This window comes from Helianthus annuus, chromosome 15, assembly GCF_002127325.2.
Source record: "Helianthus annuus cultivar XRQ/B chromosome 15, HanXRQr2.0-SUNRISE, whole genome shotgun sequence".
Lineage (NCBI taxonomy): Eukaryota > Viridiplantae > Streptophyta > Magnoliopsida > Asterales > Asteraceae > Helianthus > Helianthus annuus.
This window is the reverse complement of record NC_035447.2, coordinates 105,276,434-105,301,252: the sequence shown is the minus strand read 5'-3', so window position 1 is coordinate 105,301,252 and position 24,819 is coordinate 105,276,434. Positions and strand designations below refer to the sequence as shown.

The 24,819-nt window shown below is 35.4% G+C and overlaps 2 protein-coding genes across 6 annotated transcripts; both read left to right on the top strand.

The window, feature by feature from the left end:
- Window positions 1-6,451: 6,451 nt before the first annotated feature.
- LOC110913978 lies at window positions 6,452-6,856 on the top strand. The gene has a single exon (XM_022158788.1). It carries the CDS (start codon window positions 6,452-6,454, stop codon window positions 6,854-6,856), a length of 405 nt encoding a protein of 134 aa, XP_022014480.1.
- Window positions 6,857-11,946: 5,090 nt separating this feature from the next.
- On the top strand, window positions 11,947-20,989 carry LOC110912098 (apoptotic chromatin condensation inducer in the nucleus). Of its 5 annotated transcripts, XM_022156770.2 has the most exons (7): window positions 11,947-12,019; window positions 12,315-12,380; window positions 13,673-14,753; window positions 17,088-17,246; window positions 17,332-17,483; window positions 20,154-20,644; window positions 20,720-20,989. In XM_022156770.2, the coding sequence occupies exons 3-7, from the start codon at window positions 13,709-13,711 to the stop codon at window positions 20,973-20,975; spliced, it is 2,103 nt and encodes a 700-aa protein (XP_022012462.1). In that variant the 5' UTR covers window positions 11,947-12,019; window positions 12,315-12,380; window positions 13,673-13,708; the 3' UTR covers window positions 20,976-20,989. The 5 variants fall into 5 exon arrangements, with proteins under 5 accessions (XP_022012462.1, XP_022012463.1, XP_022012465.1 ...); XM_022156771.2 differs by lacking the exon at window positions 11,947-12,019 and having other exon boundaries at window positions 12,027-12,380; XM_022156773.2 differs by lacking the exon at window positions 11,947-12,019 and having other exon boundaries at window positions 12,028-12,380; window positions 20,728-20,945.
- The last annotated feature ends 3,830 nt before the right edge of the window (window positions 20,990-24,819 follow it).

The following is a 24,819-nucleotide window of genomic DNA, read 5'->3' as shown; positions in this document are numbered from 1 at the left end:
TCGTGGCATACTTGGGCACCAATACACCAAGATCCATGGATCATCCACACATTCAAGGGAGTAATGGCCCTCAAAAAAGTCTCGTAGAGCTCTTGGAGTATGTCCCTTGATCGCCTTTATGTACTCCAAGGCTTATAATTATACACAAGGCACAAGAGGACAAAAGGCATAAAAAGGCATGGTTGAAATGATTAGGAAAGACCTCTATTTTTACTGGTGTTATTGGCAGATATGCACGGTCGTGCATTATGGTAGCACGATCGTGCATGTACTTTTTGTCGTAGATTCTTCCAAAGTTGTCCTTTTCGTCGCTATGAAGGTACTATGCACGACATGCCTATATATACATGATCATGCATAAGACATGTGTCCCATTAAGTCCCACATTTGGCGTACTTCTTGTCTTTAGATATGTCCTGTCTGGTTTATCTTTTCTAGGAGACACAACCATGCCCTTGATGTGCACGGTTGTGCATGTACTTTTTTCCTTGCCCCTAGTTTATATATTTTTTGTTGATTTTCTGTAATACCCCGAATCTTAATGTGCTGGTTATAAACGTGTGAAATATGTAATATGTAATTTATATTTCATATATTGTTAAACGAGTAAGATAATTGTGTGAAAGGTGAAATATCTTGACAAACCTTAGCTAATATAGGAGACCGTTAATATTAATAATTAAATATATTATTTTATTTACCTTACTCCGTTTTTAATGAAACTTAGGTTAAAACGTAGATAAAAATATGCTCGTTCTAATGACATATTCGTCGTTTTATAAAACGTCATATTTTAAAAGTTATACAAGAAAAACGAGTTAAGCAGCTGAATTAATATATATAAGCAAGCAAGCTAGCAGGTCAAGCAGGTAGGTAGGCACGTCACCAGGATTTGAGGTGCCTGCTTGCTTGCTTTAAATAAGAGTCTCAGTAGTTTGTTTAGGTACCAGTTTCTTTAACGGGAATGCTCTAGTATAGAGAATCCCGAGTATACGATACCCCGTTGGGTGTTGTTAGTAGTCGTTTTTGGAGCGCGAGTAGGAGCAGGAATAGGGAAACTCGACATTAACGTGTCGTAGATAGTTTTGAGGTATACTTTAAGTTTATGTTTAGTTGTTTATTATTTATGTTTAGTAGTTAATATTAGTTTTATTATTAGTAATAATATATTAGTAGTAGTAGTGTTAGTATTATTTTTAGGTACTAGGGTTATTGTCAGGGGCGGGTATTGGGTAGCCTAGCCTTAGTTAGGCATGGACTGATCACCCATGCTTAAACAAGGTAGGGTTAACCAATATCCAACCATGATAATGACTAGTTAGATGTACCATTACCTAACCTAGGATTATGTAATTGTGTCAGGACCTTGAGACATAACCCAGTTGTACTAGCGGCAGTTAAGCAATTGCTAATCAGGTGAGTCATCATACTTGTCTTTTAAAACTATGATAGTATACTCGTCCATAACTGGTAATAATGAGAATGCTGCAGTATGCATGTGTCAGTAGGGGTATATGGGATCCTATTATGCTTAATGAGGTGTGTCACTCTGGGAAGGGTAATAAGGTGTTGTACCCACAGGCACTTCGTGCTTATAAGGTCCAGCGACACACACTCATACCTATGTGACGGCCGTAGGGGGACACAGCTGGAGGACCAGTATGTCTCTTGTACGGTGGTTTGTGACAAGTCAAATGTGACCTATAAGGTTCAATGAGGTCCAACCTGACTATAATGTGGTCACATGCCCATATTGTGTATGCATATAATGTAAACTGTGGTCTGTCTTTATAAAAATTGTATAGTATGAGCTCACCAGTATATATCTGACGTCGTTTTGAGTATACTTATCTCAGGTGAGTCATGAGGAAAGCTATAGGAACTACTTGACAGTTGTGGAGTTTTAGAAGATCAAGGAGTTCTTAGTTGCCAAAAGTTTGTAAATAAATAAAGTGTTTTACTCAGACTATTATAAGTTTTAATGAAAGTTTAGTTTGTTTCCGCTGTAAGTGTATCAATTGTGCACAATCACCCGGGTTACGGGGTGAGGGTGTTACAGTTGGTATCAGAGCCCGAGGTTTTAGCGAATTAGGTATTGCAAGAATGCCTAAGCTTTAACCAGTAGTTCTCTAAAGATTAATAGCACACTCAGACTAGGCCAAATAACATGTTCTCAGGAAAAGTACTTGCATAGTCAGTTGAGTGACGCTAGAAGAAGTAAACTATGTTGTGCCTTTTTATGTGCTATGTATATATATATGTGTATATATATATATATATCTATGTGACGTATATAGTTGTTATATTATAATGATGTATCATACATACTAGTAACTCTTTATACTCATATTCCTATAAGAAGGAGACAATGTCTGAACATAGAGATGAACAAGGGTCTAGAAATAATCAGAATAACAGGAGAGAGGAAGGTTCTTATAGGACTCGAACTCCCTCTCATAGTGTCAGGTCCCGGTCTAGTACAAGCATGCGTCTAAATACTGAGGATATCCACAATATAGCTGTGGAAGTGGCTAAGGTAATGAAGAATGCACAAACCGGTAATGTTAACCAATCTGGAGAACGACATGAAGAAAGCTCAGCAGCCTCCACGCCAGTTCAAAGGGAAGGAATGGGCGAAAGGAAAAACACTATTGCAACCATGCCACTAGAAGGAAAAGGTGAATATCCCAAATCAAAGGAATGTACTTATAAGCACTTCATGTCCTGTAAACCTCAGTCCTTTGACGGAAGAAAGGGAGCACTAGAAGCTCAAGACTGGCTCAACAGAATGGAGTCAGTATTAGAGATATGTGAGTGTGATGACCGCAACAAAGTACGGTTCGCGGTACATATGTTTGAAGCTGAAGCCCTTCACTGGTGGAACATTGTGGTCCGAACAGAGGGAAAAGAAAAGGTTAAGGAGATGAAGTGGGAGGAGTTTATTCAAAAGTTTCTTGCTAAGTATTGTCCTCCCAGTGAGACTGAGCAACTGGAAGTGGAATTCTTTCAGTTAAAAATGGGAAATAAAACCTATCGAGAATATGTTTCTCGTTTCAACGACATATCTCGACTGGTTTCTTATTTAGCATTGACCGAGGAACAACTGATCAATAGGTTTATTTGGGGTCTACCCTCTGAAATGAGGGTATTTATCAAATCCAAATCCCCCAAGACATTTGCAGAAACTGTTGAGGCTGGCGCCGTCATGGCTGCCGAGATGATTCTGTGCAGGCTGAATCTCCCGCACCAAAAAGAAAGTGGGAAGAAAGAAAGGGGGACACCCGGAATAACAACTTTAAAAGGCCTAAAACATTTCCTCAATGTCAAATTTGTAAACGCTTTCATACGGGGGAATGTCGTTTTCCTTGTCCAAATTGTAAAAAGACGGGTCATGCACTTCAAGAATGCAAGGAAAAGAAGAAGTGTTTCAAATGTGGAGACCCTAACCACATGAGATCTGAATGTCCCGAACTCAAAAGAAATGATAGGACACAACCAAATCAGCCAAAAGGGCGGGCATTTGTACTCACCACGGAAGAAGCCAAGACCAATACAGACGTTATCACGGGTACGTATCTCGTAAATGATGTATATGCGCGTGTGTTATTTGATACCGGTGCAAATAGAAGTCTAGTGTCGACTACCTTTAGACCTTACCTAAACCAGGCGTCCCAAACCCTAGATCATACCTTTACAGTAGAAATGGCTGATGGAAGTCAAAGAGAGATAGTTGACATAGTTAAGAATTGTAAAATAAGCTTAAACAACCATGTTATCCCTATAGACCTAATGCCTATGGAACTTGGAGAATTCGACATAGTCATAGGAATGGACTGGTTGACACCATATCATGCGCAAGTTATATGTGACAAAAGGATCGGCCGACTCCGATTACCCAACGGTAAACAACTAACTGTATCGGGAGACTGCACTGACAAGACTAAGAACCTCATCACGATAGCACAAGCACATAAATGCCTAAGGAAAGGGTATGTTGCCTTTTTAGCATATGTCGTAAACACTACAGAAAAGCAGAAGGTCGAGGACGTGCCAGTAGTACGAGAATACCCCGAAGTGTTTCCCGATGAGCTCCCGGGACTACCATCGGATAGACAGGTTGAGTTTCGCATTGACCTAGTTCCCGGTACATCACCGATTGCTAAGTCGCCATACAGACTAGCCCCGACAGAAATGCAAGAACTCAAGAAGCAACTACAAGAGTTGCTTGACAAGGGGTTTATCCAACCTAGTTCGTCACCATGGGGAGCACCCATCTTGTTTGTCAAGAAGAAAGATGGGACGATGCGTCTGTGCATCGATTATAGAGACTTGAATAAAGCCACTATAAAGAATAAATACCCTTTGCCCAGGATCGACGACTTGTTTGATCAATTACAAGGGGCAAGCTATTTCTCTAAAATAGACTTGAGGTCTGGATACCACCAAGTGAAAGTTGCACCAGAAGACATACCTAAGACTGCCTTCAGGACTAGGTATGGTCATTATGAATTTTTGGTAATGCCATTTGGACTGACCAACGCACCTGCAGTGTTCATGGACCTCATGAATAGGGTTTGTAAACCTTACCTCGATAAGTTTGTGATCGTTTTTATTGACGATATCCTTATCTACTCTAAGAATGAGGTAGAACATGAACAACACCTAAGAGTAGTCCTTGAATTGCTCAAGAAAGAAAAACTCTATGCAAAGTTCTCTAAGTGTGAATTTTGGATACGTGAGGTGCAATTCCTAGGCCACGTGATAAATGAATGTGGAATACAAGTTGACCCTGCAAAGATCGAGGCCATTAAGAAATGGGAAGTACCGAAGAATCCCACTGAAATCAGAAGATTCCTGGGGTTAGCAGGATACTATAGAAGGTTTATTCAAGACTTCTCAAAGATTGCAACACCATTAACCACACTAACCCAGAAAGCCTCTAAGTTTAATTGGGGACCTAAACAAGAAGAAGCCTTTAACACGTTAAAGCATAAGTTATGTAGCGCCCCAATACTGTCACTTCCTGAGGGAATAAAAGATTTTGCCGTCTACTGTGATGCATCTCACTATGGTATGGGATGTGTACTCATGCAAAGAGGCAAAGTGATTGCCTATGCCTCTAGACAGTTGAAGATTCATGAGCGGAACTACACAACCCATGATTTGGAACTTGGTGCCATAGTGTTCGCATTGAAAATTTGGAGGCACTATCTTTACGGTACAAAGTGCACTATCTATAGTGACCATAAAAGTTTAAAACACATATTTGAGCAGAAGGAGCTCAATATGCGTCAGAGACGATGGATGGAGTTATTAAGTGATTACGACTGTGAGATCCAATACCATCCAGGTAAGGCAAACATAGTAGCAGATGCTCTAAGTAGAAAAGAGAAACCTCAACCAATAAGAATTCGTGCAACCAGAATAGAGGTTAAAACTAGTCTCTTAGATTAAGTTAAGAATATACAACAAGAAGCCTTAAAAGAGAATCATATTGTAAAAGAAAGAATGATTGGGATACTGAAGCTACTGACAATGGGAAATGATAATATCCTTAGGTTCAACAATAGGATATGGGTTCCTAATTTTGGAGGACTGCAGGATACAATCTTAGAGGAAGCTCATAATTCTAAGTATTCCATTCACCCTGGCAGTGGATTTAAGGAGAGATTATTGGTGGCCAGGAATGAAGCGACCTGTTGCCCATTATGTGGAAAAATGCCTTACATGCCTTAAGGTGAAGGCAGAACATCAAAAACCCTCTGGATACTTGCAACAACCAGAGATCCCAGAATGGAAATGGGAGAAAATCACCATGGATTTTATCACGAAGCTCCCAAGGTCAAGTCACGGTTATGATACTATTTGGGTAATAGTGGACAGATTGACCAAGTCTGCACACTTCGTGCCAATTCGTGAGGACTATAAGATGAACAAGCTAGCTCAAATTTACATCAAAGAAATAGTCTCACGACATGGGGTGCCTGTATCGATCATATCAGATAGAGATAGTCGTTTCACATCTAAATTCTGGCAAAGTTTCCAACAAGAGTTGGGAACCAAGCTTAATCTAAGCACTGCATATCATCCTCAGACGGATGGGCATAGTGAACGGACTATTCAGACATTAGAAGATATGCTTCGGGCTTGTGTAATTGATTTTGGTGGAAGTTGGGACACTCATTTACCACTCATCGAATTCGCCTACAATAATAGCTATCACGCCAGCATCAAAGCTGCACCTTATGAAGCTTTATACGGAAGAAGGTGCCGCACTCCTATCTGTTGGACGGAAGTAGGGGAAAGTCAACTATCAGGACCAGAAATCATTGTGGAGACCACATAAAAGATCCAGCAAATCAAAGAAAGGATGAAAAGTGCTCAAGATCGACAAAAGAGTTATGCAGATCAGAGGCGTAAACCCCTAGAGTTCCAACTAGGGGATAAAGTAATGCTTAAGGTATCACCTCTGAAAGGAGTGATTCGGTTTGTAAAGAAGGGAAAGTTGAAACCCCGATACATTGGTCCGTTTGAAGTAACAAGCAAAGTAGGACCAGTGGCTTATCGGCTAAAACTTCCTGAACAGCTGGCAGGAATACATAATACTTTCCATGTATCAAATTTAAGGAAGTGCCTAGTGGACGAAGCCCAACAAATACCCCTGGAAGAGGTACAGGTTGACGAAAAACTCAACTTCATTGAAGAACCACTACAAATCGAAGATAGAAAGGTTAAAAAGTTACGCAAGAAGGAAATCCCGTTAGTCAAAGTCAAGTGGAACGCACGTCATGGACCCAACTTTACATGGGAACTAGAAAACATAATGAAAGATAAGTACCCTCATCTTTTTAAGTAATGACAAATTTCGAGGACGAAATTTTTGTAAGGAGGGAAGGATGTAATACCCTGAATCTTAATGTGCTGGTTATAAACGTGTGAAATATGTAATTTATATTTCATATATTGTTAAACGAGTAAGATAATTGTGTGAAAGGTGAAATATCTTGACAAACCTTGGCTAATATAGGAGACCGTTAATATTAATAATTAAATATATTATTTTATTTACCTTACTCCGTTTTTAATGAAACTTAGGTTAAAACATAGATAAAAATATGCTCGTTCTAATGACATATTCGTCGTTTTATAAAACGTCATATTTTAAAAGTTATACAAGAAAAACGAGTTAAGCAGCTGAATTAATATATATAAGCAAGCAAGCTAGCAGGTCAAGCAGGTAGGTAGGCACGTCAATTGAATCCCACATTGACCAGAAAAGGATTTGAGGTGCCTGCTTGCTTGCTTTAAATAAGAGTCTCAGTAGTTTGTTTAGGTACCAGTTTCTTTAACGGGAATGCTCTAGTATAGAGAATCCCGAGTATACGATACCCCGTTGGGTGTTGTTAGTAGTCGTTTTTGGAGCGCGAGTAGGAGCAGGAATAGGGAAACTCGACATTAACGTGCCGTAGATAGTTTTGAGGTATACTTTAAGTTTATGTTTAGTTGTTTATTATTTATGTTTAGTAGTTAATATTAGTTTTATTATTAGTAATAATATATTAGTAGTAGTAGTGTTAGTATTATTTTTAGGTACTAGGGTTATTGTCAGGGGCGGGTATTGGGTAGCCTAGCCTTAGTTAGGCATGGACTGATCACCCATGCTTAAACAAGGTATGGTTAACCAATATCCAACCATGATAATGACTAGTTAGATGTACCATTACCTAACCTAGGATTATGTAATTGTGTCAGGACCTTGAGACATAACCCAGTTGTACTAGCGGCAGTTAAGCAATTGCTAATCAGGTGAGTCATCATACTTGTCTTTTAAAACTATGATAGTATACTCGTCCATAACTGGTAATAATGAGAATGCTGCAGTATGCATGTGTCAGTAGGGGTATATGGGATCCTATTATGCTTAATGAGGTGTGTCACTCTGGGAAGGGTAATAAGGTGTTGTACCCACAGGCACTTCGTGCTTATAAGGTCCAGCGACACACACTCATACCTATGTGACGGCCGTAGGGGGACACAGCTGGAGGACCAGTATGTCTCTTGTACGGTGGTTTGTGACAAGTCAAATGTGACCTATAAGGTTCAATGAGGTCCAACCTGACTATAATGTGGTCACATGCCCATATTGTGTATGCATATAATGTAAACTGTGGTCTGTCTTTATAAAAATTGTATAGTATGAGCTCACCAGTATATATCTGACGTCGTTTTGAGTATACTTATCTCAGGTGAGTCATGAGGAAAGCTATAGGAACTACTTGACAGTTGTGGAGTTTTAGAAGATCAAGGAGTTCTTAGTTGCCAAAAGTTTGTAAATAAATAAAGTGTTTTACTCAGACTATTATAAGTTTTAATGAAAGTTTAGTTTGTTTCCGCTGTAAGTGTATCAATTGTGCACAATCACCCGGGTTACGGGGTGAGGGTGTTACATTTTCTAAAAGGCAGACTTGACGCAACACTGATGTGCATAATAGTGTGCACGGGCGTGCATGAGGAATCTTATATTTTTCGTCCGTTTTCATCGTTTTTTGTTTTTTTAGTTTTGGACTTTCAAATCTTACAAAAATAAAAGTAGTGTTTCATCATAACAAAGCCTCGAAAGTGCATATAAATTGGGGCAAATATGCATATAAAACATGTGTAATTTATGGCACCTCAGTCGTATGATACGTTGGTGATTTTTTTCGTGTCTTAACAGGTCGTGTCCGTGTAACTTCTTTTCTATTAGTTTCGTGTTTATGTTTGGAAAACTGACACGATAAGATTTCGCGCCGTGTTCGTGTTTACCTGTTTCATGTTCGTGTCTTAACAAGTCGTGTCTGGCACGATATGCCAACCCTAATAAGAGTACAATGAGAATTTTGAAAATATTTAACCATATTTAACTCCAAAATGCACACACAACACATAGTTGCAATTATAATATATATTCTCCGGTTCTATAACTTGCATCTTGTGTTATTTTTAGTAGAGTTATTCTTAAGCATCTCCAAGCGTGTAACAAGCATACAACAATACAACACCAATATCCAAGTATCCATCCCTGCCCCAACCTTTACATTTTACATGTTCTAACTTTAATAATCATCCTTGTTAAACATAGTCCCTGACCCAACCTTTACATGTTACATGTTCTAACTTTCATAATCATTTTTATTAAACATAATTTACTACATAGTCATACATCTCCGTATAACATGCATTACTAGTTGTACTGACGTGTTTGAAAGACAACATGTACTCAAGTATAAAAAGACTCGTATTTAGTTTTGTTTTGTGCATAAATCTTGCTAAAATAGGTTATTGTTCGATACTTATGTTGATTTACAGGTTTTGATGTTTGTGTGATTCTGATTGTTGATAATCATGAACTTGTGATGTTTGTGATTGCATGCTATAAATTGATCTTGTAGTTGGTTTGTGTGGTTTAATCGGTCTTTCAGTGATGTATGCTAGTTAGACTTGATTTTATCCATCTATGGGTTATATACTGACTGTTAAATCGGGGCTTAAAACCGTAATGGGTAACGGGCAAATTGATTTAGGGGTTGGTTAAGCATGTGAGCTACCTACGGGAAAGGTTTGAATAAAAGAACCTAGAAGTAGGTTAGGGTTTTCTTTAAACTAAGCTTGTATGGGTTGTGAATTGTAACGTCGTTAAGCTTGTAGGAATATAGTCAAGAGGCTCCAGGTCACAAGTAATTGATAATTGTACTTGCTACTTGAAATTGGATTATCTATGTGGGTCTATAACATAGTTCTCTGAATTCTCGTGATTAACCTGGTAGGGCTCTAGTCAAGCTAGCACTTCACACGCTGTTTTGATAATATAACTTTGAAACACTTTTCATAAGTAATTCATTTAACTTTCTATGAAACTTTGAGAATTCACTAATTGGTCATGTTCCTAATCACCGATTTTATTAAGTTTTATAAATCTATAGTTTTAATTTTACTTTTCTTTTAAAACTACGATTTCATCGATTAGATATTGATAAAAGGTTTCACTATCATGAGCCACTGTTTATATTAATTAATAGTCGGTATCTTACCACTACTATGCTATGATACAATAGGTATGCTTGCTTTTTAACGTGTGTAGTCTAATTTCTTTCATAAAGTTAATAGTTCCCTTTCTCTATGTTTTCCCATTTTTCATTTGGATGAACTATGATGAAGTTAATGATGTCTTGTTATACTAGTTTAATGATATGATTTTAACTTGTAAGTTATGCTTGACCATGGAATGAGTCAATGACAAGTCCAATTTGATCGATTTACTTTGACTGAGTCCGATTTGTTTTAAGAGTGATGGATAGACAAAATCGGAAGTGGTGGTGCAACTTGGATGTGGCCGGAGGTGGTAAAATCAATAGTGAAGGCGTTGGGGTTTCCAAGTTGAAGGTGAAGATGGTGGTGGTTTTAGAGAGAGATAGAGGGGTTGGTAGTGGTGGTGGTGGTGGGGGTGGGTCTTATAAATAACGATTAATTTGCGTTCTTGGAGTAAATATATAATTTTACATATGGATTTAATGTTCATTTTAACGACCACTTAACGGAAGGACTAAAAGTGTAACAAACCTAAACGACGGGACTCATGTATCTATTACCACATATAAATAAGGAACATTTTGTTGCTTTTGTTGTTGTACTATATGCATAGGGTAGGGTGTGTTTCAAAAAAAAAATTTGATTTTTCATTTTCAATCCAAAGGTTTTTATCTTTTTATTTTAATCCCTTTAGGTTTTTAACTTTTAACTCAAAGTTTTTCATTATTTCCAATTTAATCACAACACTTTCTTATTTTTTAACTTTCATCCCCTATACTTTTCATTTTTTACAAGTTTTTTGTTTTACGTTTCGTTTAAAATTTCGCGAGTCAACACGACGCAACTGTGTGTCTCTGTGGTTCAACGTTTTTTGTCTGTTTTTCCCGTTTGACATGCCCGTCGCAACACGTATATTATTCTACGCTCGAAAAGTTCATTCCAATGCACGGGACCCTAAATCAACTTAGTTTTTTCTTTCTATGTTTTACGTCTCGGTCTAATTTCTCCACATTAACACACCACAACGGGTGTGCGTGATTCAACAAATTTACGTATGTTTTTCGTTCAATGTTATTTATTTATTTATTTATTTTATTTTACGAGCTCTTCTGTTGTTGGTTGTGTGGCATTGGGGATACTTAGCACGATTTTACAAACGTATTTAACCTATTAATTTTTTACTAAAAATAATTTGTTTCGAGTTCACCCCTATACCTCCTTTACTTAAATAAAAACCTATTTTTACGTGCATATTTTATGTACGTGTTGGTATGAATTCGATTTGCTCTACGTTTTGACGTAAACTTTTTTCTGGAAACGAGTCAGATCAAATATAATACTTTTTGTTTAAAAAACAGCTTTTATGTGCATATTTTTATGTACGTTTCGGTATAAATTCGAGTTGGCGTATGTTTCAACGTAAACTTTTTTGAGAAATGAGTGAGATCAAGTATAATTTGTTTCTGAGTTTATTTTATGAATGTTTCGTTAATTTTGTTTCGAACCGAGTGGAGTCAAATTGTGGTTTATTTTTTTCAAAAGTTCTAATTAATCTCTTTTGATTATACGTGTCAACTTTTTCGTTATACCATTACGTTTTCTATGTATAAGTCGGATCCTATATAATACGTTATGATTGTACGGTATAAATTTGATTTACTTTATGTTTTGATCTAATCGCAATGCTTATATAGGTTACATTTAGTTCGATCAGATATGTCGAAATGCATGTTTTCATATGGTTAACGCATCACATAACGTTTAGACTAATCCATTCGACGTTTGCAATGTACCCGCGCCGCAACGCGCGCGGGTGTTATTCCTAGTTTTTTTAAAATAAAAACCCAAGTTAGATCCCACTAGAATCGCAAAGTGTCTATTTAAATCCCCAATAGATTAATCGTTATTCTAGAATTATCATCATGCATTTATCAAAATTAACATTCGCAAGGTAAGATCTCATTTCCAGTTCCACCCTTGAGACGAAACCCTAACCAAAACAGCCCCATTTTCTTCTCAATTAATCACGCCACATCTTATAGAATCTGCATTTTGGTCTTCCATAACCAAAATCCTTCAAAAACGAACCCTAATTCGTGTTTTCCTTTCGTCTAATTCATCGTTTTAGTATTTTACTTTCATTGTTTGCACACCGTAGCTCTTAATCATGAGTTTTCTTCAATCGCGTTGCTAATTTACTAGTTTTTATTCTTCTGATGGTTGTTTTTGTGTGCTGGTGAACTTAGGGTTTCATGATATTCTCCTAAATTCAGTGTGATCACTTTGAAGGATTCGTCGAATCGAACGCCACTGTGAGTGTTGTACTATGTGTTTACTTGATTCAGATTTTGGTATCATGTTTATTAAAATGATTTTATGATGAATATTTGAGAATTTTGTTTATTGTTGGTATCATGTTCATTGAAATGATGTAATGGTGAATGGTTAGAGGGTTAATTAGTAGGTTCTATTTACGGGGTTGGATCTTAGGTTAAGATATTGAGTCTTTGTTTAGTTTTCTATTTGAGTGGTTTATGTTTCTTGTTTTACAAGATGTTGGTTTAGTATAAGACTATAAGTAGATGGTTAGGGTTATGGTAATCGTGTGGTTTTGATTTCTGTTCGTAATAATAGATAGAGTCGAGCGTGTTCGTTCAGTCTCGTGTTTTTGTGTTCTGTTTGGGGCCTGTAAACATGTTCGTCTGCCGTGTTGTGTGAGATGTTGGACGGTTTTGTCTGCGCCAACTTTTAGCTGGTAAAACCATAGTTGTCTATGCGGTCACCATGGTCGCTATAGCGAATAACGTAGTGTATAGGTCGAAGGTCGCTACAGGGTATGTAGCCATAAATAGCGGGATTTCAGTTATTTATTTTTAATTTTTTAAATATAAATAGTGATTAAATATAGCTATAAAATAGCTAGATCATAGATTTTTGTTAAGTATACATGTAAAATAGCGTATGTACCAGGGTATTTTGATAAAATATACATATAAAATTTTTAATTTTTTTTCTAGTGTATCGCTATTTATAAAATAGCGCCCGCTATTTATCGTAATTCGCTTTGTAGCATATAGGTACCTTATCGCTATTTGTCGCTATTCGCCATTAACAACTATGGATAAAACTAGTGTTACGTTTTTAGTAATGAGTGTACTGGAAAAGAAACCCTAGTACATTAGCCCATGTAAGTGGTATCTGTTGCCATTCTTTTGGTTTATGTAGTTGGTAAGTTATCGTGTTTTAGTTGTACTGTCTGTGTGTTTTACCTATGTTAGATTGAGTTATGCCTACCTGTAACCTGTTTATGATCTCTTATTCGGCAAGTCATCAATCCGTATATCTGAAGTCCATCTTTACATGGCCACACAATCACGTTGACATATGCTTCTTTGGGACACTAGTCTAATGGCACAAGTTTCTTCTTGTCTGACATCATTTTATCCTGAATATATATGACTATAGACGTACTTTTTATGAAAATATTGATGATCGCATGTGGGTCATGATATATCTCTGTTCCTGTCCACCGGGGATGTATTATTCTGTTGATCTGGTGTGACCATGTGAATAAATATAAATACTGAATTTGATGTTTGACCAGGGTTGGAGAAAAGTCAGATAGCAAAAAGAATCAACAATGTCTTCACCGTATGTTGTCCTTGAAAATCGCCCCCTTGATCAGTGGAAAGTAACCGAGCTAAAGGAAGAACTCAAGAAAAGAAACCTAATAACCAAAGGTCTAAAAGATGATCTGGTTAAGAGGTTGGATGAAGCTATTCGTACCGAACTGGATGAGGCTAACCAAACTCATAGCAATGGTGTCAGTGATATTGAAAAGCCTGATGACACCAATGCCAAAAGTGAGAACCTAGAGGACGATAACAAGACTGAGAAGTTGGATATTAACGAGAGCTTAGAGAAAGATAAGGTGACTGAGAAGTTAGATATCAACGAGAGCTCAGAGAAAGATAAGATGGCTGAGAAGTTGGATGTTAATGAGAGCCTAGAGAAAGATAACACTACAGAGAATCTGGATGATGAAAACAATGATAAGGTCGATGGTTTGCAGTCATTGGACACAAAACTGGATCATGGCACTATTTCCACAAGCACGGAGGGAGTTCAGGTAGTTGAGAAGGTTTCCATGGAAGCTTCTGTTACAGTCACTGATACCAACAAGATCGAGGTGCATGCAGAGGATGGAGAGTCGAAGCCTGACGTAACGCCATCTTCTGATGTTGGTAGCCGGGTAGTTGAGGTCAGCGAAGTAAAATCTGATTCTATTTCTATTGATACTATGTCAGGTACTGAAAAGATTGAACTAAAGGATAATGTAATTGCTGCTGATGGTGATGTCAAAGTAGAACTTGATGTTAAGCCTGAGATGTCATTCGGTAAAGTTGTCTCTGATGACGGCAAAACAGAATCAGTTGTAGTCAATGCCGTCGTCCCTACTGACAAGAAAGATGTCAGTATTGCTGAAAGTGGAGATGTCGGTTCGCCAGAGAAGTTAAATTTAGACCGAAGCTCTGGTGATGATTCAATGGAGGAGGATGCATTAGAGAGTAAACAAATTGAGCCTGTTGATGTCATGGTTGAGGATACACCTGCTGCCAAGATTACTGAATGTACTAAAGAGAACAGTGATCCTGCTGTGAGGCCCATAAAAAGAAAGCTTCATGGTAAACTTTATACTAATATGCATCTTTCCTTCCCTTGCCATCATAGTTGTTAATAGCGATATAGCGAATAGCGTAGCGAAACACTCATTCATCGCTATCTGATTTTGGTGCCTCCATAGGGAGCAAATAGAGGGATTTCAGGTTTTTTTTTTGTTTAATATCAATAGTGATAAAATATACGTTATACGATAACTGGATTTTATTTGTTAAATTAATATACGTCTAGAAACACCTATAATATACAAAAAATATTTCTAAAATTTTCTTCTATTGTATCGCTAAACATAAAATATCGCCCGCTATTTCATTGCCATTGCTACATAACGTATAGGTTGCTTGTCGCTATCATCTGCTATTCGCTGTTAACAACTATACTTGCCATGATCTTTAATTGTATTTTCTCGCATATAGTTGGTTTATGTCTAATTCCTTTCCTTTTTGATATGCTTATTTGAGTGATACCGTTAACTTTATTTTCCACCCTGAAATTGTTTTACCAATGCTATGTAAGAATTTTCTTTTGAAAAAAATTTGGTACTCATATCTTCTTCAAGTAATTCGTTTATCGATTATCGCTTTTGATTACAACGCTTCTTTCACCCATTTGAAAATGAGAAACTGAGCAAGATAAGAAGATAATCTTTTGTTGGTGGTCGTATGTATTATATTCGTGTTTATTCTTGGACAACATTAACGGGGTGGTATTTGACAAGCTTGTAAGTGTTGTATAATGGTTGGTGACTACTTTAAAAGTCAACAAAAGATGTTTTCGTAGTACGGCGCCGGTTTGATATTACCCTAAGCAGTCAATAGCGGTGGGATAGTGGTTATCGGGCTCTTCCAAAATAGCGGTGTCAAATAGCGGTCTAAAATAGGGAACCACTATTATATGCGCTATTGACCGATGTTGATCGTTATTTTGGATGCCTTGGTTGATGTGGACTCGGAGGAAGATTTCAGGCTTATGATTAGATCATGTTTCAAATACCTGATTACCTGGCACTTTTGAGTTTTGACTTTTGATATTACTATTAAGATTAATTTCATATATACCCTTACAAACTTGAAAAATTTCATATATACCCAACAAAAACGAAAAGTATCATATATGTCCTTACAAAGACTAAAAATATCATATATACCCTTACAAAATAGTTAAAATATCAAATATACCCAATATATTAAAAACAATCTAATAAATAATCATTTTACACTTATTTTTTTAACTTCTAAGTTTTCATATATGCTCATCTTTTAACTTCATATTTTTATATAACACATTTGAAGCTTAAATTTATTTTTACCTATTTTTGTTTTTATTTTTTTTTCTATAAACAATAGTATTCTCCATATATATAATATTTAAGCTAAATAAATTAAGCTAGAAAAGACTAGAGTGAATATAATATTTAAAGTTAAAGGTCATATATGAGATTTCAAAGTTCAAGAAAAACAAAAGTAGAATTGTCTTTTGTTAAATTGTTTTTAATGAATTGGGTATATATAATATTTCAACAACTTTGTAAGGGTATATACGATATTTATAATTTTACAAGGGTATATATGATATTTATAATTTTACAAGGGTATATATGATATTTTTGAAAGTTTGTAGGGGTATATATGAAATTGCCTCTTACTATTAATAATTTAATAATATGGGTGGGGTTTGGCTACAAAGTTCATTTTTCCTCCAAAGTGTACAAAGTCATAAAACACTCTCAAAACCCACAAATAATAGAGTGAAGATCACTAAAACACAATATCCAAACCCTAACAGTCTATAAAAACTTCAAACACACCGTCGTAGAATTATGAATATAAAACACAACATGATAATCAACATAAAACACACTAATGTTAGTCATTCGATAATCAAAGCCTTATCATCCAAAACACAACACAAAACCCACAAATATGGCGTTTTAGTAATCTTCACTTTGTTATTTGTGGGTTTTGAGTGTTTTTATGCTTGGCATTACGGTGTTTTATGACTTTTTACACTTTGTAGGAAAAATGGACTTTGTAGCCAACTCCCACCCTAATATTTATATATGTTTTACGTTTTATATATGTGTATATATGAATTCTGTATGATGTAAAATTATTGATATCCCACCGCGATAACCTATATCTCAAATATCGGTACTTGACCACTATCTGATTTTGGACCGCTATAACTGCATAGATATTACCTTAAATGGCCATTTGTGACAACCATTGTCCTTTTTGGGAAGTTTATGTTAAAATGTGTTTGTGGTTTAGCAGCTCCAAATAGAATATACTTGTCTTGTGCTGTATCCATTATCCATTTATATATCACTTTCATGGCAGATCAAGAAGCAGCGACAAACAGCGAGGTGGTAAAGCGGCAGCGCATGTTGAATTCTCAACAGCAAACTACTAATTCATCTGTCTCTACTACACCTATGAGGCACAGGTTTTTGAAGTCTGATTCTTCAGTTAGCCACGAGGAGCCAAAGGAACGTGTTGGTGAGTTACTTCACTGGCTTTCTATTTACTGAAATGTGGTATGAGTAAATGATTCATCTCTCAAATTTTCATGTTCGTTTGGCAGTTCCGCCATCGTCAATGTCTCCGACCACTTCCCTTAGAATTGATCGTTTTCTGCGTCCGTTCACTCTAAAGGCTGTGCAAGAACTTCTTGGCAAAACGGGTACAGTTGTTAGTTTCTGGATGGATCAAATCAAAACTCACTGTTATGTTACTGTAAGTCACCTCTCTCTCTCTTTCTCTCTGACTATATTACCGCTATAAGAACACAGGGTGTAAATTTTAAAAATTATCTATATATATTAACTCATAACATTATGAGAAATAGTTTTTTTTTTTGCATAGTAAATCTTTTAGGTTTCCCATTTTTGTAATAAAACTTTGATTTTTTATAACTTTGCCACAAAAGTTAAATTAGTATAGTTTTTTTATTTGTTTTTGTTTTACGCTTTTTCCGGATATGGTTGTCGTTCGGTTGCTACTTAGCACATTGCTTGGTGGTCACATTTGGTCCCTCTGTTTTTTTACCCATTCGACTTTCTGACACGTGTCGGTATAAATTCGACTCTGTCTACATTTTACGTCGCGTGACGTGAGTAACTTGGTGTTAGAAATTCGTGTTTTTCCCCCTCTTTTTCCCAGTTTTGGTCGTTGTTTGGTTGCTACTTGGTATGGTTTTACATCTCCCTCACAATGCTTGTAGCACGATTTTATGCCCCCTTACCGCAACACGGGAGGTTTAAGACTAGTTATTGAATAAAAGTATATGTTACACAAGTGTGTGTGTGTGTGTGTATATATATATATATCTAAAAGTAGTGTGAATATAAAAATAATCTGTAAGAGTAGGAACTTTGTTTTGTTTCGTAAAAGTAACCCAACCCGGGTTTTTTCACAATGTTTCTTTTCTTCTAATTTGTATTTAACATATATTCTATAATAACTTCTAAAATGTATGATTTAATAAAAAATCCAAGTATATAGTACTTTTCTTCAGTTTTATTTGTCTACATTTCTATAAAATTTTATTGAAAATGGAGCTGTATCCAAAATAAAATATTTTGTCTTGTAACATCCAGAAATACTTTATTTTGGATGTGACTCAGTTATTAATAAAATTTAAAACCGAATTGTAGACGAAAAAAACTTAACAAAATTGCATATCTAGATCTTTATCAACTTATACATATTACAAGTTAAGGATCATTTCAGAACTCTATATATTTTCAGAACTTTAAGAACTCTTTTGAACCCTTAGATCATTTGATCTATGGTTTAAATCAATCATGGTGTTTACTTAAGTAACAAATCTTTGAAGGACCTTTTAATAAATAAAAAAAGGGCATTTTGTGAAGATTTAAAAAATGAGTTCTTTGAATATGTCTGCAACTCTCTCAATCCTAACCAAACCGTCCCTGATCCTTACATATTCTTTTTTCTCTCTCTCAAAAAACACGATGCATTCTCATTTGACTTGCATTCTTGTTTTTCATTTGATTTGAATGTTGGATTTCACCTGACCCCATATCACCATAACATTATTATTGGATGTCCAATTCTGTTGCCTCAAATATTATTCCCAAATTAAGATACTTTCTTGTCAATGATGATTGTTTTTGAAAAGCTTTTATAAACGCTAATTGATTTTGTGTGTTTACTTGCTACATATATGTATTTAATTTAATTACACATATTAATGATAATAAAATATATGAAAATATTTAATTTACACATATGTAAAACCAGGTTACACGTATGTAAATATTTAACTTACATATATGCAAAACAATGTTATGCGTACGTATATAGTTAAGTATATATGTGTTATGCAGAAGCTTTGTTTTTAGTTTAGCTATTTATAACTAGTATTAGATATTAAATTAAAGTATTATATAACAATTGAAGAAACCGCATGTGTAGATTGAAAAATCTATTTAATTTTTTAAATAGGTTGAAGTGTTGAACAAACGTTTACATATGAAAACATCTGTATTTTGTTACCTACATTTGTGTAAACGTCTATGCACAGATATGTAAGTGTAGTTTCGAATTGTGTGTTTAGGTTACTATGTTTCTTACATCAATTTTTGTTACATGCATATTTTGTAAACACTTCTTTTTTTATTATTATTATTTGAAGTATAATATGTAAATAGATAATGATTTGTATTATTGGTGTGAAAAATTATACATATGTAAATAGATAACGAGTTTGAAAAATAGATCATCACTATTTACGCGGAAAGCGTGGAACAATTTGAATATTAAATTAATTGTAAATACTATATTTATATACATGTATAACAATCACACATATGTAAATAAGCGATACATAATCAAATATGATCCTTAGCCAAGTTGAAAAAATAAAGATCGTAATTAAAATCAGTTCGACTCCTAATATAAAAGGTTGAAGATAGGAGAGATGATAGGGATTTAGTTAATGGGTGAGAAACAATTTGTAAATTACTATTTTACCCTTTTTATTTATTTTTACATTTTAATAATTTGAAAAAAATGAGTGGTTGATATTAGTTCTGCCTAAATATGAAGTTCTGCAAAGAACCCTTCCCTTACAAGTTATTAGAAATAAACAAAATTTTAATGTTGAATGAAACATTAGAAAAAAAAACATGAATAATACAATATGTTTCATTTAAGGTTCACTACTTTTAACATAATAACGTTAACAAAACTTTTTCCCTATTTTACGACGCATTTTTTAAATTATACTATTTTTACAAAAACAGGAGAGAAAAACTTGTCTTTTTTCACTCATGTTTTGCTAGATAACTTTTCGTAATATTGAATCTAGTTCCCAAATAAGTTTTGTAATATTGTGGAAGTTAATGAATTGTGTCTATTTTCTCTCATGTTCTGCTGCAGTATTCATCAGTCGAAGAAGCTATAGAGACTCGAAACGCTGTGTACAACCTCCAATGGCCAACAAACGGAGGCCGTCTGCTTATAGCTGAGTTTGTGGATCCATCAGAGGTGAAGACTCGAACTGAAGCTCCATTACCATCTCCAGTACCCCCACCACTTCAAGCCGCCAGGCCCGCCACAAAACCACCACCTCCAGCCGCCAAAAAACCACAAACTCCAGCCGCCACAAAACCACCACCGCAAACCCAGCTTCCTCCTCCACCCCCGCTCCCACTTCCACCTCCACCACCATTGTCTCGTGACTCTCGTCCACTGCAATCACAACAACCAGCAGTAGCTCTTCCTCCACCTCCCCCGCTCCCCGAGAGAATGGAACCTCCGGTTGTGACGTTGGATGATCTGTTCCGAAAGACGAAAGCAACCCCTCGCATCTACTACCTGCCGTTGTCAGAGGAGCAAGTTGCGGCAAAACTGAAGAGAAGTGGAAACCAGTAGGGATTGGATTGGTTAGAATATGAATATGTAAAGATAATGGTGACAGGTATCATACACTTACATGTTTGCAGGTCTGCAGGTAGGAAGGAAGCGTCGGAGCAGAAAAGGAAGAGCTCATTTTGTGATAGATTTAGAACTCTTGGAGGACTCCCCATTTGTTTAAGACCCATATGCCTTAATTCCATAAAGACTCATATCCGCTTTCGTTTACTTGCACCGTCATCTAAAACATTGATAAATGCTTGCTTTTGTTTTGAAAGATCACACCTCATTTCAATCGCAAACTTCAAATCGAAATCCTTCATCGTTTACACATTTACATGGTAATGGTTTCTAGGTTATTTGGCGTATATGGATATGACTTACTCAACCTCGTTAACTTCGATCATCGAATTGAGAAAATGAATCATTTGGATTGAAATCTGCATACAATTAACTCGAGCCTAAAAGCGGTTGCTAAGCTTTTATACTCCATGTATGCGTGCTGCCGTGCTATATGCATCATTTTTCGAAGGGGTGATACTTTCTGCACCCCCTCCTCTCACATACTTACAGGTGGGGCTCGCGTGGGACCGGCATTTTTCCTTCTCACAAGGGGGGTATAATCAGGAGGGGGGGGGGGGGGTGTTTAGAATCAGCCTTTCGAAATAATGATAACTCTCATCACGTGGGATGTGTTCTAATCTGTCACTCCATACAGTAACAATAGGTATAATTTTGACATTAAAATCGCAATTGAATATTTACTCGTTGTAATTAAATGCGAGAGCCGTTGATTGTTGGGTCAGGAAAGAGGAGAAAAGTGATGGCTAAAAGTAGAAAAGAAACATATGGCGCGCTATATCACTTTACCTTTTTTAAATCAACTAGGTTTATCTTCGTCGCCGCAACATTTTGTTAGTTAGTCTGTGTTTACATGTGTTTTGAAATCACTACGAGCGCGTTGCATACGGAACCGCTGACAAGAATAAAAAAAATGTAGAAAAAAACACTAAAAGATAACGAAAGAAAATAAAAGTTGTATGGTAATGATGTTCATAAGAAACCCATGGTCAGAGATTAGCAAATGGTACCGGGTACCGGTACCGAATTCCACGAACTGAAAGATCTTAAATACCAATTCGGTACTGACTTTTGGTGTTTCTGGTACCGTTTTGCTACCGGTTTTTATCTTCATATATCAGTACTGTAACAGGTATTTCCGGTACCAGTACTGATTCGGTATCGGTTGGTACCGAGCTCATCCCTACCTCTGAAACTAAAAAAAACATTAAAAATTGAAAAAATCAACAAAACTAATTCGCTATTGGTTGACACCAAGCTTATCCCTACCCCTGAAACTAAAAAAAAATCATTAAAAATTGAAGAAAATCAACAAAAAAAAGTTGTACGACACCGTTCTTATGATACCCGTGATCAGAGATGAGCAAACGGTACTGGGTAGCATTTATCCCAACCCGTGATAACAGAAACCATTAAAGTTAAGAAAAATAATAAAGAAAATAGTTATTTTTAGGCAAATTGGAAATAAATAATCCCAACTCACTGTTATTGGCCAATAATAATCCCAACTCATTTAATCACCAATAATAATCCGAACTATTCACTTTTGTTTGTAAAATACTCCCACGTTAAAAAAACAATAACTAGGTTAAAATATTGCTGACGTGGCTTAACATGTGTGGACTGACGTGGCTGGTTAACATCTTACATGTGTATAAAATGATTATCAGCCTTATTTGCATACATAATCGACTGAATTTGCCCAATTTGTAGAATTAGGGTTTTGAAGGAGAGTGCGATTGTGTGTGCAAATGAGGCTGATAATCATTTTGTACACAGGTAAGATGTTAACCAGCCACGTCAGTCCACACATGTTAAGCCACATCAGCAATATTTTAACCTAGTTAGTGTTTTTTTAACGTGGGAGTATTTTACAAACAAAAGTGAATAGTTCGGATTATTATTGGTGATTAAATGAGTTGGGATTATTATTGGCCAATAACAGTGAGTTGGGATTATTTATTTCCAATTTGCCTTATTTTTATAATAATAAAATAATAAAAGTATTAAAAAAACTATATATACTATTATAATAATAAAAGTACCATTCATTAGCTTCGTTATTAATAACCCGTAATAAAAGAAATCATTAAAGTTAAGAAAAATAATAAAGAAAATAGTTATTATTATAGTATTAAAATAATAAAAGTGTTAAATATATATATATATATATATATATATATATATATATATATATATATATAATTATAATAATAGAAATACTATTTGTTAGATTCGTTTATTAATACATATAATATATAATATATATATAATGGTTTATATACACCAAAATATAACATAATCTTACATTTGAAATGATTTAAATTCACATATTTTTGTAAGAGTACAAACACCATATCACTATATTATCAAATTATGGATTCAAATCATTTTACCAGGGCTATATGGTATGGTCGTGATCCAAACCACCATCTATATTTTTTTTTTTAATTTTAATTTTGTGTTTACTAATTAAAGAAATGAACGTGCATAGTTGCCTTGCCATGCGAACCACAATGGTTCTCTCTAAAGGGGCTGTGTAGCACATGACCAATCCCATACCCCTTATCCCTTAGATATGTGATTTGGGCCACGTCATAAAAGAGTTAATTATATAGTTAGTCCCTGTGGTTTGCATAAAATAATATACTTAGGTACCAATAGTTTAAAATCACCTTTAAGGGTATTAACTTTTCATTTTGTAACGTTTGGAGGTATTAACTTCTAGGGTATTAACATAGTTAGTCCATGTGGTTTGCACAAAATAACATACTTAAGTACTAATAGAATGTGATTTTAAACTTAGAAATAACGTTAATAACTCCAAACGTTACAAAATGAAAAGTTAATACTCTAGAATGTGATTTTAAACTATTAGTACCTAAGTATGTTACTTTGTACAAATCACAGGGACTAACTATGTAATTAACTCCGTCATAAAATATTACAAGATATTCTGAATAGGAATTTGGTATAAATGCTTACAAATTTGTAAAATCTTTACAATAAACTTTAATCATTGAATATGATTTGTTCTAACAAATTATTTAAACAAAAATGACGTGGTTATAACAAAACCCACAAGCTACTTATCTAGAGTCAACTACCATCATAAATCCACCATTTAAAGCTAAATCCAAAAGATAAGCCTCAGTACTTGCTTGGCACCTATACTGATAGTATGGGGCTCGAGTTCAGCCGATTATGAACTATTATTTTTGAATTGAGTTGATCTTTAACAAGCTTGAACTAATAAATAAACTTTTTTTTAACCAAACGAGCTTAAAGCCGAGCTCGATTACTAAACACTATATATTGAGTTATACATATAAAATAAAAGTATAGTTATATGGAGTAATACGGTAAATTGAATTTAAATAATCCAAATTATATTATAATTTATTAGCCGGTAATAATCTATACTTGCATTGTGATCAACAAGACTCCTTGTTTTCACTTTCGTTACCAAAACGAATTCCAATCTAACGAAGAAGTAACCCCGTCTACCCCTAATTTTCATTTATGTCATTCCAAAAAAGTTAAAACATTATGTTTTGGATTAAAGTAAGACAATTATTTATTAGGGGTAGACAAAATTACTTTTTTTTTATTAGGGTGAGAGGGGCACTCCCCTCTTAGGGGAGTCCCCTCTCTTACGCACACCCAATCAGGATATGCCACGTCAACTCCCCTCTTAAACTCCCCTCACACCCCAATTTGATGGCGGCACTCCCTTCTTAGGGGACTTGCTTTTTTATTTTTTTTGTTTTTTTATTTGTTGTAAAATTATGCATGTTTATAAATTAAAAAAATATTAATAAAAATTAAATAAAATTTAACAAAAGACATTTCATTAAATTAAAAATAAAAATTACATTCAAACTAGAAAAATAAAAATAACATTCAAACTAGAAAATATAAAAACAAACTACTCGTCGTCGGAACTCACTTCAAGGTGAGGTAGATCTAAACGTCCGAGATGCTCAACGAGATCGTGTTTTAGTCTCCAATGCGTTTCTTCGTCAATGAGCTCGCTATAAGCTGTATCATCGAAGACGGGTTCGACTGGAGGATCTTGAATGTGTACCGGTGCTATCGCCCTTCCGTC